We start from the raw sequence: 13754 nt of genomic DNA on the forward strand, positions 1-13754 counted from the left end.
AGCCCGTGAGAGAATACAATTAGGTCATCATACTGTCCCTTCCTGCCAGCTCTAGTTTTCTCCAATTTTCTGCCAGAGTAAACAACATTGCTTTACATGACTTAACCTTTGAAAACTAAATTTTTGGCCATAGTGCTTTCTGCTCATTGTCTAATATAGGAAACAGAATACTGGCCTGTCAGTCAACCATCTACAAGTAGGAATTTTACCACATGGGTTTTCGTTTTTTAAACAGTATTTTCATTGACATACCCAGCTTCAAACCAAAGCAAATTCTCTCTCCAGGTAAACAGACGAACAGCACGAACTTTACACAGTCTCCACCAAACCTCCGGTCCGAACGCTGGATTAATTTAAATAAAGTTTCCTACCCAGGGTGACATTTTACAAAGGCTGAGTGTAACAAAGCAGTGAAGGTGATTAGCCTACAAGGAGGGCGGGGAGGATGGGGGAGGGAAGGACCGTGTGTGCGCGCGTGTGCGTGCGCGCGCGCGCACGTGTGATCGCACGTGCGTGCTAAAGTCAAGGACTATTCTCGTGGTTTCCACCAAAACCTCCAGTGTTCTTCATTACGCTGCCTGATCATCGTATACGCTTACATAAGGATGTTAGATAATAAATTTCCAGCCTGAAAGAACTTAAGTTTTCTTCTGCTTTTATTACAAGCATATAATATTAATTGGCAAAACACAGAATACAAGCTTCACTATCATAAAATCAAAACATTTAAGCAATATTGCAAAAGATTGTAGACAAAAACTACCCACCAAGAGTACAAAAATTACACACCAACACAAAGCATAAAAAAAATGTAAACTTTCAAATTAAACTGTCAAAAATATGTATCTGTGTGATCACTTCCATAAACCGTGACAGCTTTTCTCTCTCGTTTTGCCACACGCTGATGATAAAGGCTTAGTGGTTGAACTGACTACTGTCCCTTAACCCTAAATTGATTTCATTGGGAAAAAAAGGCTTTTTCTTATGCCCAATAAAGGTACTGGAGGAGACACTGACCCTTAACGCTACATGTACATTGTAGGGGACACTCAAGCGTAAGTCCATTCTTCAAGTACACTCCCGGATATGCGTGAAGTACACGTGGGTGTGAAGGAGGCGGCTGTGGGCCCCTTGATCAAGTTCTGATAGGGCGACCCCGCGCCCGAGCTGCCAGGCCGCCCGGCCAGCTGGTGGCAGGCAGGGAACAGGATATTTGTAAAGATGAAGGTAGAACTGGAATGATGATTTCTAGTCTACTTACCCCAATTTATCTACCTAGTTTATTTAAATCCCAAGGCTGAGAAGCACACTGGTTTGTCATGGTAAGGGCACACGTGATGTGGAGGAGCTCCAATGATTTCCTGAGGAAATAGAGAAATGTGGATTTTTATGTGTCTGTGAATTTAGCTGTCTGCATCACGTTTAATTTTCAATGTTTTGAGAAGATACCAAATATTCACATACAACGTATAAATCAGTTGGCTTGTTCCTGGAACATTTAATCCAACGGCCCATTTCAAATCACTGTAAATACCATTGTATGTACCCTCTGGTGGAAAGCAAGCCCATCTCCACGACTGCTCGAGCGCGCCGCAGGCGGGCATGGCGGCTCCAGGAAGTAGCACTGTCCTGTCTGCCACCCGAGTGCGGTCCTGTGTGCCCGGGGGGGGGCGGTGGTGTGTCCGCTGCGGCCCAGCCATAAAGAGACCCAGGCAGGCCCTCGGCGACTTGACGGGGCAGCGGGAGGCTGGTCTTCAGATCACCCACATGTCACGCGATGCTTGCTTGCGCATTACTTTTTAAGTATTGCTAACAGGTAGTTCTTGCACACGCACTCACACACACACACACACACACACACACACACACACACACACAATCCCGGTAATAGCATTCTTAGGGTTAACAATGAAAAAGGAAAAACCAAATAGCTGAATGTACATATTCTGAAATTCCACCTACGTTCCCTTTTCAACTTAGCAGAATAGATGCTACATTACAATTTCAACATATTGTCTGATAAATGCGTGTTTGAACCTATTGCACAGAAGCATAAAAAAATGCTCTTCATCCATAGAAAACAAAAATGTACAAATTAAAAGCTATTCAAAGTAAAAAGAAGCTTGCAAAACATCTCACAATTTCATTTTATATGCCTGTAAATAAAGCTGGGCCACAGAAACCACACGACTGGATGGAAAATATGATAGAAGGCTTAAAATAGAATAAATAATCTTATAAAGTTTCTTTTTTTTTTTTTTTAACCCCCCAAATCTTAAATTCAATATTATATATTCTATCTGCATTTTCTATTTTCATGAAAACTGTATCTAGAGGGACCGTGTGCTGGGTCATTGGTCCCAGCGCTGTCAAAGACGATGCCGTCGGGTAATCCAACAGCATTTGCTTCACCAGCATAGACAGCTGTGAAAACTACTTCACAGTAACTCCATGTTTAAACAAAGAGACAAAACAACAGACTCGATAGGGTCCGATCACTAACTGATCCTGGCTTTCGTGCTGGAGGAAAGGAAAAGTCAGCCTTTTGACGCTAAATGAAAGCTTAACAGAGATGAAAGGAACCCACCCGGAAGCTTCCCTCTGATGGCAAGGTTCGCTTCTCTTCCATTCTTCCGACTAAGTAAGGCTACAAAGAGAGACCACAAGAGGCAGGTCACCCAGGGAATCCTCCCGCGGTGACGGTCGTCTGGCGTGATGGGATTTTAGAAAAATAGGTACTTTTGTGGCTGAGGTTTTATCAGGTTGACACAGTTACAAAAGCAGAATTATACAATGATGATCGTCGACCTGCGGAGATGTTAATACTGGCTTCAGCTTATCTACATCTCTCTGCGTATTTTGAGTTTATCGGCTTAGCACCATAGCAAATTCAAGTGATTTCGAAGGTAACTACCAAGTTACAAATACATCTTATGAGATTACTATAGCGACATTACGCTGAATCTGAACCGTGAGTTGATTTTCTTTGAATTTGGATGTTCATACTGTTTAAGCTTTCCTCAGTTTCACCACATGGGAAAATACCTAAATTCTAACATGAGACTTAAAACTGCATTGTGATGATAATATATGGTTTGACAGAATGCTTCAGCAGTATGTATATATTGAGGTAGACAGGTAATATTTACTCACACATATCTACTCTTTAAACCCTTGTATAGTAACTCTAAAAAATGATTTGGATGAATAGCAAGCTTAGGTAATTGAACAATTCAAACAGTACGGGGAGCTGATGGGCTAAAATAGGCGAGTTTTGAACAATTCCGAACAAAGAATCTGTTTCTATGTTTTAAAAAGGCTTTATGTTAAAATTGCTTGGACTGAATTAATTTGAATGCGTTTCTCACAACTAAAATTAGGTCTCATTAGTAGCTGCTTCCGATGTTTTCCATATATGAGATAGGAAGCAGAAGAAAAAAGCAAAGAAAATTGAACATCGATGAGCCCAAACGTAACTTTCAAAGGAAATTCAAGAAAAAAAAAAGCTAGTCACTAACATGAAATACTTCATGAAGAACGGAGCCCTCACGGACGCCATCAGAGAACCACCTGGACTTTAACAGAGGTGTGAGTGGCGCCCACCGCAGCTCCCTGGGGACGAGGAGACCTTGTCTGGGTCACGGTGCACGCTGGCATCAACGGCACCTGTGGTTAAAACCAGCCCACCTTGTAACCTGCTGGGAATGTATATAAAAAGGGGAGGAGGAACCCAACAGTTCACCAAGAAATAAACCCGGAACGTCCGGACTTGTTCTGCAAACTTCAGGAGGTTAACAACGAAAACTCCAAGACCCTGAAGCACTCTCGAAAATGGCTCTTTTCTCCTCATTCCTGCCTTCACAAGTTTGAGCTATTATCTTAAAGGAACAAGTGTTTATGTGTGGGGAAACAGTTTTTCTCTAATTCGGCAAAAATACGAACCTTTGGGAGGAGAGAGGGGTTAACAAAAGCGTCTGCTGACTGTGGCTGCTGTTTGAGGTTATTAAGTAACCAAAACAGCAACTTCTACTGAACAGGAATGATTTTCCATTCTGAATTACTCAACCTGCCTACCCCAGACACCTCTTCACGCTTGGCTTACAAAACCCACTTCCATTAACGGCAGCCACGAAGTACATGAGGTCTTTCCATGACCAGCGAGGAAGGCGGTACCGTGGGAACTATCCAGACACCTGGCTGCTTTAAGGGGGACCGTGGTCGAAACCACTCTGTGTGCCTGTGGGTGTCGGAGGTGGGATGCGTGTAAACGCACTGGCTTTCCCCGACAAGCATCACCCGCGCAACGTGGCTGTGCCGTTCAGAAGCACCTACTGAATCGGGCTCCTAAAGAACACCACAAACCATGCCACCTCTCTTTTCAGCAAAGTGAAAATGGGAAATGAAATGATGGCACAGGACCATTTGTACCCATTTTAAATCAAAGTGATTTTTAAAAACAAGACTTGTTCTGCAAAGCAGCGTTATGCTGGTAAACCCAGCCCTGGTCTAGCCTGCTGAACGGAACGAGGAGTGAACGTGGATTCTAGAGCCCTGTCTTCACGATCAGTGGGACATTCTGGTGATGAAGGTGCCTCCTCCCCGCCTGGGCCCAGCGCCCAGACGTGGGGGGACGTGTCTGCCCCACCACAGGCCCCAAGAGCATGGGCAGCTACGCTAAGGGATCATGGCCTTGGACTGCCACACAGCCCAAAGGTTCAGTGAGGGGAGCTATTGTGTTTGTTACGTGTTATGGTGTGGAAAAGTAAATACCATGATTAAATCATAATATTAAGGGAAACCTCTTTTGGTATGCTTTTAAATTAAATTTTTTATATATTTTCTCAGTCTTCAGGAAGCTAAAGGCAACATAAATATCATCATTCACCATGAAAGGGAATTTTTCTCAATAACTTAGGAAGGAGTCAATAGAAGAACACGTATTTTTGAGGCTTATCGTGAAACCTAACTCATAAACCGAACTGAAATGAACTGAGATTTTCAAGACCCAGAAAGCAAGCAAAGGTGTCCGTGTCGGAGGAGGGCTTCTTTCCAGGCGTCCCCACTGCGCAGAGGACGCCGTCTGCTAAACGGAAGCAAGGAGGCGAGTGCTCTTCTGCTACGTGGAACTGTGAAGTGTTTTCATCATCTGTAAACGCGGTGCTGGTAGTGTCTTGTTGAGTTGTGAATTCTCTCATACAAAAAGTTATAAATATTCTCTATTCAGAAATGTGGTCCCCGCGACATCCGGAGGCGACAGACGTTCCGTCTGAAGTGCGGTGGCCGTGCGCGGCCCCGCCCAGCCACGCGGGCCGAGTCTGTGCCGCGCGGCCGAGGCCCGCTGAGCCCCGCTCACAGCAGGTCCATCTTGGGTCTGTAGTGCAGCAGTAGAGGAGCTTTCTGCAAAACACAGAGCCGGCTTCTTAGTGGGCGGGCGGGGCGGGGAGAACGGACAGTGAGAACGGCTCAGCATGGACAGGAGGAAACGGGTCTGAGAAGCGTGACATGACATGTAATCACCTTCAGAGACGACGTCGAAAATGTTCTTGCTCCCAGGGATGTGGAGACAGATTGGGACAGAGGTGACCTAGTTAACCACCTGTGCCAAGGGCGGCTGAGCTCGGGGCCCGACCACGGGCACTGACTGTGCTGCCCCCGCCCCCCCCAGCCACCTCTCTCTCTGTGCCGCCCCCCTTTCCCTCACACCCCTCCAGCCTGGCCTGTGGCCCCAATGCCGACTACCATTCTCCTCGGCACCATCTCGAACCACAGCCTCACAATGGCGGCTCCATCAGTTGGTCCTCCCACTTCAGAAAGGGGCCCGAAGGTCCAGGCAGACTCTGCAGCTGCAGCGACCATACCCTCCCCAGCTACCGCGGAGCCATCTCCACACCCCCCGACGTTTGGTCTCCTCCACTGGGGGGCAGGGGGGGCAACGATGTGAGGAGAAGACCACCCGTTTATAAACCGAGCCTCTGGACCCAGGCTCTGACATAGGGAGCCCTGCACCCCAGGGGGCCGAGCCCGATCCCAGAGGCGAGGGTTTCTGAAAGATGGCTACTGTCTTTTACAACAATTCCCTCTGTAATGGAATCATTAGTTTTCATATCTTCGGTAAAAAATAGGCACAGAAAAGGAACTGCCCACTTGTCACAGAGTCTGAGGATCCAGTAGAAGTCTTTGTCACAAAGTAACAGGGTCTCACCTTGAATCTCCACCTAGTGACGACTACAAATTTGAGTGTGTGGTCCTTGCCCAGGATTTCTTCATTGCATAATATGTCCAGCTAAGGGAGGAGAGAGATCTGACTTAGAGAGGGCTGACATACGCATGCCAAACACGGCTTCCTGTTCACACACGTTACCAATTACTCCAGATTAAAAGGATCAAACTTCCCAGTGCCAATCACACGAGAGTGAATACATGTGGGAATACAGCCTGGCTCATTTATTCATTAATCCCTGCCTTACACCGTAAGAGAAATTCGGTGCAACATAAAGAACACAGCTCGTCAGCAGTGTTGCTGGTACGGAGGGTGTCACCACCTCCTCTAAGACAGGTCCCTGGAATGAAGAGGGCCCTTCCCCACCCGGGGGCCCCTCAGAGCTGCCCCATGTCTGGGGAGGCCCTGGGCAGGCGCTCCGGCCATCATGGCTCCTGACGCCACTCCGGCTGAGCCCGCACACAGACTGTGCTCTGGCTCAGAGCTCCCCAGCCATTGCTGCTCTCTGCTTCTCACACGTGGCTCCTACCCGCCGCCTGCTGTCCTCTGAGCCTCAGCTAGGGATGGCGCCTAACAGCCGCAGGGCAGGGGGTCCCTTCCTTTCCCTAAGCCCTGCACTCTACACCACAACACTGCTTGCCACACTCCACTGTCACTGTCCAGGGACCTGGAGAGTGGCAGGAGGCCTGTGTCATTCTTGCTTTCCACTCTACCCCTGCACGTATCCCAGGGTTTGCACACGAGAGAAATGGAAATGTGGAGTCTGGAAAGCAGCGGTTAGCCCCGAGGATCTCAAGGATCAAAAATGTTTAAGATGGCTATAGAACGATGTGTCCTGTCACCTGGCACAGCACAGGTGAAAGGGAGCCCCGAAAGACCCCTGGTGGGGGGATGAGGCGCATTTTTCTCCTGCTCCCGCCAGTCTAGCCTGGAGCACCATGGCCTCAACCTACGCCCCACCACAAGCCTTCCCCCACTCCACCACGAGCCTCCCCCACCCCACCACGAGCCTCCCCCGACCCCACCACGAGCCCCCCCCACCCCCATGCCAACTCCCACTCACCCAACTCCCTCCTACCCCAAGCCTCCCCCTACCCCCACGCTGAGCCTCACCTGCACCCCCACATCAGCTCCCCCACCACCTCAAGCCTCGCCCACACCCCTTTCCTGCCTTTAGGATTTTGAAAGTCCAGTAGCCTTCTTTCACGTCATCCTGTCTCCATCCCCTTCAGTCCAAGCTGGCAGTGTTTCTTCTGATACAACATTCTAAAAAATCTTGTGAGTCTCCTGTGTATTTCATGGAAAGCCACACCAAGGAGACAAGACAGTCCTCCCAGATCTTTCCTGGGTAACCCCACCTGTAGTCCTGGCTTCTGCTGATTTGGTTGAGTGGGTCCATGAGTCATGCACCTAATCTCGTCAGCAAAAGTTGCCCAGTCATACCCTTGGCCTTCTCTCCAGAGCATGCTTTCCTAACAGCGAAACTGCTACTGTCAGCACCTTTTGCAATCTGGGTAGGCTATGAATTTCCCAAATCATCAAGTGCTACTTCTCTTTGGCTTAGCAGTTCCGCAATTTCTCTTTCCTCTCACATTTCGCTATAAGTAACATGGAAAAACCGGGCTGCACCTTCAACACTTTGCTTGACAATCTCCTCAGCTAAATATCCAAGTTCATCGCTTACAAGTTCTGCTTTCCAGACAACTGTAGAAAACAGTATAGCCAAGTTTTCTGTCACCATATAATAAGGATCACCCTTCCTCCAGTTTCCAATAACATGTTCTTCATTTCCTGCTGAGCACTCGCCAGCATCTCCTTTAATGTCCAGTCCTACCAACGGTCTCTTCAAGGAGACCTAGTTCTACCATGTTTCTCAAAATTCTTCCAGCCTCTACTCATTATCCAATTCCAAAGCCATGTCCACACTTCTGGTTTTTTGTTACAGCAGCATTCCACATTCTGGTACCAAAATCTGTATTCGTTTCTTGAGGATGCTGTGACAAACTACCACAAATTGGGTGGCTTAAAGCAACAGAAAATTATTCTCTCAGTTCTGGAGGCCAGAAGTTGAAAATCAAGGAGTTGGCAGGGCAGCACTCCCTATGGGGGGTCTAGGGAAGAATCCTCCCTCGCCTCTTCCAGGTTCTGGTGGCTGTCAACAGCCTTTGGCGTTTCCTGGCTTGTGTCCACATCACTCCAATCTCTGCCTCTGTTTTCATATGGCTTTCTCCTCAATGGGTGTCTCAAATCTCCCTCTGCCTTTCTCTTATAAGGACATTCATCATTGGATCTGAGATCCACCCAGGTAATCCAGGATGATGTCATCTCAAGATCCTTAATTACATCTGCAAAGATCCTGTTTCCAAATGAGGTCACACTCCCAGGTTCTGGGGGCTAGGACATGGACATATCTTTTGGGGGCCACCATGAAACCCACTATACTCTCCAAAACATACCCTGAGTCTGTCCACTTCTCTCTATCCCACTCCACCATCCCGGTCCATCCCAGAACACCTGCTACAGTCCCAACTGGCCTCTCCTGCTAATTTCTACACCCCAACAATCCACTCTACACATAGCCTGAGGGATCTTTTAGAACTATACATCAAACCATGCACCCCCTGCTTAAGGTCCTTCCGATGCTTCTTCTCTAGTTATCTGTGCATGGCTGCCTCCTAATGATAATCTATATCTCAGCGTAAGTGTTACCACCTTAGCAGAGTTCCCCAATAATGCCTGAGCTGATATGTTCACACAGCCCTCCACCCACCAACCCCGCTACACACTACCAGATCACTAGGCTTTATTTTATTCTCGGCATTTATCACTACTTGAAATTACTTGCTCTACCTATCTACCTATCTGCATATCTACCTACCTACCTACCTACCTACCTGCCTATCTACCTACCTATCTGCCTACCTACCTACCTATCAAGGGTCCATTGCTACAGTCACACCCCGGGGTAAGATCAAGGACAGCAGAACCTTATCTTGTGTTGTTCTTCCCAGTACGGGCAGTACCTAAAATTGTTGCTTAAATAAGTATTCAATGAAAGAACAGATAACTGAGTCTCTCCAATGACAGTGAGTGCACTCTTCTTCTGGAAGGTCTGATTATCGGGAGCTGCCCCGTGTGGCCCACTCCCCAACCCCAGCGGGGCCCTCCAGAGGTCGCAGAGGAACCAGTCCCTAATGCCTCCACATCTGCTGTCCTCCCTGCCCGTTGCCCACGTCCTGGGTGGGCGAGCATGGCCGCTGTATTGTTCCTTGCTCAGTTTCCTCCACACTTCCGCGCCTCAAAACCCTGCTACTTCCAGTCTCCTCTTAACCTGCAAACCCTGGGATGACAGGGACCTCTGGTTGTTGCAACACAGAGGGGATGTTCAGCATGTTTGCGAAATTCAAGAACCAAATTCTTCCTTGTGGTGAAAAACTTGAACATATTTGAAAACAGCTTCATGCCCTCCTGCCCCCAGCACTCTCTCCTAGGCCAACCCTGTACCATCCCCACTGCTATCTCCTGTCCTACTATCTGGAAAAACAAATTGAGATTTTTTTTTTTTTTCTGATTTAAAATCTCTGAACAAAGTTGCAAAAGAAAAATAAAAACCCAAAGATTTTTAGAAGTATCACCTTTTACAAATAAGAAAGAACTTATTATATTTTCTATTATGGTTCAACTATACCTCGTTGAAAGACGAGAGATTAAGTTTTTTGGCGATGAACTTCTTTAGGTGTAAGACTGTTGCCTGGGCCGAGCAGCGGATCCATTTCCGTTTTAACCCCCGGAGTTTGCTGCTATTGCATTCCAGACAGATGCTTACCTTTAAGAGAGAGGACAGACAAGCAGACAGGACTTGTTAAAAGGGAGTCCACGGGGCTTTTCTTTGGCTGCTTTCTTGCATAGCTACTAATGCAATTAAATTTAAGAATGTTGACTCTTTTGAAATCAGAACTCTGCTTTGACCTTAAAACTGTAGAAAAATAATTTGACTTCAATCACTTTATACACATCATCTGCTTGCTGTTATAGGGAACTGAGGCATAGAGGTAAATAACTTGCCAAGGTCATGAACTGGTTAATGGTAGAGAAAACCAAAAAACCAAACCCACTGCCATTAAGTCAATTCCGACTCATAGTGACCCTACAGGACAGAGTAGAACTACCCTATAGAGTTTCCAAGGAGACCTGGTGGATTCAAACCACCAATCTTTTGGTTAGCAGCCATAGCTCTTAACCACTGCACCACCAGGGTTTCCAATGGTGGAGCCAGGATGTAAATAGGCCACGGGCCTCGAGAGCCCATGTGCTGCACCACCCCACTAACCGCCAACGCCCCAGAAAGAAAATACAGACTCTTCCCCACACCCGTGGAAAACATGGACACAAGCGGCGAAGAGAGAAACCTCAGCTCCCCCAACCAGTCAACAGCCACTGACCAATGAGGAAAGAAAAGAAAAATTCTGAGGAAATCAGCAGCCAAAACAGTCTGCTTCACTTGGATGTAAGAATACGCTTCTCAAAAACTCTTGGATTAAAAAGGAAAAAAATAATGAAACTATGGCCTCTTTAAAAATGAATGTTAAGGAGGCTGCTACTTGTTCAAGTCAAGGAATCTGGCCAAAAGTGCACTCAGCCTTAAATGCATTACAAAAAAAAAAAAAAAAAAAGACAAGAACCACATAAACAAAGGTTTTAACTCAAGAAGCCAGAGAAAGAATAAAAATATGCTAAATTCGGTCAATTAAAAACAAAAAGCGGTTCTTTTGAAAGCAACCAACAAAACAGATAAATCTTTGGCATGTGTGGGATAACAAAAGAAAAAGGCAGAGAGTAGTAATAACCCTTGGGAATTTCTGAAACGGTAAACTCTGCAGCCAGACTGAAAACTAGACGGGAGTACTATATACAAGTTTACACCGATAAATACAAAAACAAGCTCAAAAAGGACAAAGTTCTAGGCTCTTGTAACTGGGAGGGATCAGGGCGGCCGCAGTGATGGGACTTGGGGCCGAGAGGACCTGTGGGCCTGGGGCCCCACCCGGGCTGCATCGCAATCGGCCGCCTAGGTGGCTCCTCCAGGTCTGAGAAGTGTTCAGGTAAGTGTACAAGAACAAAAGCTGACTCAGAAAGGCAGAAGTGTGAACAGACAACAGACACAGAAGGTATTAAAAGGGCGTCATAGGACGATTTTACGGAGGAGTCCTACCAAACCTACAGACGACACCTGCTATTTAAACTGAATCAGAACCAGGAGAAAGGTGGGAGGAACAATGGGCAATTAAACAACAGTTTCTGTGACTCCTTCCCCAAAGCCTTTGTTGACTAGTCTAGACTTTTCTTTTCTCCACTGATCTGAAATGCCAACTTTATCATATCCTAAATTTCCCCGTTTCTATTTCTGCTGCACGTTGACTGACCATCTCAATGAGCAGCAAATAAATTCTAACCGTTTCTCAGTTGACTGTCTTAGGTTTTACGTAACAATGATACCATCTGAGAATAACGGCATTTCTATTTCTCATATACACATCTCATTTCTTTTTTTTCCCCTATTGCACGGGCTAGGACCGCCAAAATCCTGTTGAGTAACAGCTGATAATGGGCACTTTCTCCCGTGCCTGACTTTAACAAGACAATGATTCTTTTTCATCATAAAGTATGATGATGATGTTTTCAAACTGAGACAGCTATATTAAAAGTTCATGTAGAAATGGGCGTGGAATTTTATCAAATTCTTTTACAGCATCTCTGTGGTTGCCTGCGAACGCCTAGGTGGTGCAAATGGTAAGTGCTCAGCTACCAACCGCAAGGCTGGTGGTCTGAATCTACCCAGAGGTGACTCAGAAGAAAGGCCTGGTGATCTACTACTGAAAGGTCACAGCCACTGAAAACTCTGCGGAGCACAGCTCTGCTCTGAAACACACAGGGTTCGCCAAGAGCTGGAGTTAACTCGACAGTAACTGGTTTGGTGACGGTTTAGTTTTTCTTTTTGAATCTCACAATGTAGTAAATGACACATGAATAGATTCCTCAAAGTTCCATTTTTACTCTTCTTTTAATACAGTACTCGATTCCACGTTCTCTTACATGACATTTGTATGTGCACAGAAAGGCTCCTGGCAGAAAGGCGCCAGGTTACTCACAGCGATCACCTGGGGAATGGGGCTGAAGAGACGCAAGGCATGTTGAGGGTGAAATGAACGTTTTTTTATATTTAAGATGTTTACAGCAAGCATAGTTACTTTAGTACAAGAAAAGAAGGAAGGAAGGAAGGGGGGAAGGAGGGAAGGAAGGAGGGAAGGAGAGGCGGAAGGAAGATAAAGGAGTTGGGAGGAAAAAAGCTAAAAGATGGTACTGAAATTTAACGCCTCTGTGTTCTTCCTCTCTCAGTCTTTTTATTTTTAAACATATAAAAACACTCCACGAGAAGGTTTTCCAGTGCATTTAATTTCTTCTTACGGTTTTATGAAACATACTGTAAAATGTAAGTGCTAAAACAGAAGATTTTTTAAAAATCCACAGACATGAACACATGCTCTACCTGCTCATCACTTCTGTGATAATCATTATCCTCTTCCTGCTTCTCTTCCGCTGTCTCTTTGTTGGAACTGTCCTCTGTTTTGGTTTCACCTTGCAGCACAAACAGAAAATACTGTATTAGGAAATCCAAAACGCCAATCATAGTTTTTAAAAAACATCTACAGTATACTCAAAAAGCTATTAAAAAGTCACACTAATAAGAGACTGTGAATCATAAAGAACATGTACGAGAGGCGAAGGAAGCCCACAGAAGATCCCACAAAACGTCTGTGGACGCGGGCAGCGCTCCTGCAAGGCGGGGTCTTCCACGCCGTCGACACCGCTATGAACAGGAAGTGGAGCCAGGGCATGTGGTTTGTGGGTGTGTGTATTTGGGGAGGAGGTAGGCACAGAAGATAAAGACTGGGACAGAAGCTGGTGGAAGGAACAGATAAGCTCCTGCTGCCTCTCTCAGAGGCCGGAGCCAATTCAATGCTATTCCACGCCTAATAGATCAACCTGCCTCAGTAAATAAAGCATGAAGCCTAGATTTTCATTATTCCACTGTTTTTAAAATTAAGGCTTCACCTTGGGTCAAACAGGAAAGATTTACTGATTCCCAACTACGTTCCCCAAACGTTGCCCACCACCTCCCCTCTCCAGGGAAGCCACAGCACTGTTGGAAACAGTTGGTCTTCCACCTTTCCATGTGGCAACAGCCAGGCCCTCTTATTTTTCTCCAGATTCTTAGCAATACACAGGGCGGCCTAGAAATTCCTTAGGAATTTGTGTGGTCTACTAGAAAAATTTCATGTCCTCAAAAAGCTGAATAATCTGTTATGATATGTACAGATGTAAAAACATCATGAACTTTACACAGAAACCAAAACGTAATTTTGGCATCTCACAGTAAAGCAAAGTTAAAGACAGAAGCCCACCTCTCATTACTTCTTTCCTGTAGCCCCACTCCCCCTGCACCCCAATCTCCAGGCATTTTTGGGGATCCACC

At 46.2% G+C, this 13754-nt stretch overlaps 1 protein-coding gene across 4 annotated transcripts in view; it reads right to left on the reverse strand.

The window, feature by feature from the left end:
- Nucleotides 1–638: 638 nt before the first annotated feature.
- PCGF3 (polycomb group ring finger 3) overlaps nt 639–13754 on the reverse strand; it is a 74146-nt gene continuing 61030 nt past the window's right edge. For 3 of the 4 annotated variants that reach the window (XM_004383535.3, XM_023737992.1, XM_023737991.1), the window contains 4 exons: nt 12768–12856; nt 9909–10046; nt 6203–6283; nt 1887–5397 (listed from right to left, as the gene is read on the reverse strand). In XM_004383535.3, the coding sequence (XP_004383592.1) occupies nt 5350–5397; nt 6203–6283; nt 9909–10046; nt 12768–12856 (356 nt within the window). In that variant the 3' untranslated portion in view covers nt 1887–5349. Of the gene's footprint in view, nt 1362–1886; nt 5398–6202; nt 6284–9908; nt 10047–12767; nt 12857–13754 lie in introns of those variants that run through there. The other variant, XR_002825190.1, reaches the window with a different exon arrangement.

Source organism: Trichechus manatus, unplaced genomic scaffold (genome assembly GCF_000243295.1).
Source record: "Trichechus manatus latirostris isolate Lorelei unplaced genomic scaffold, TriManLat1.0 scaffold00111, whole genome shotgun sequence".
Lineage (NCBI taxonomy): Eukaryota > Metazoa > Chordata > Mammalia > Sirenia > Trichechidae > Trichechus > Trichechus manatus.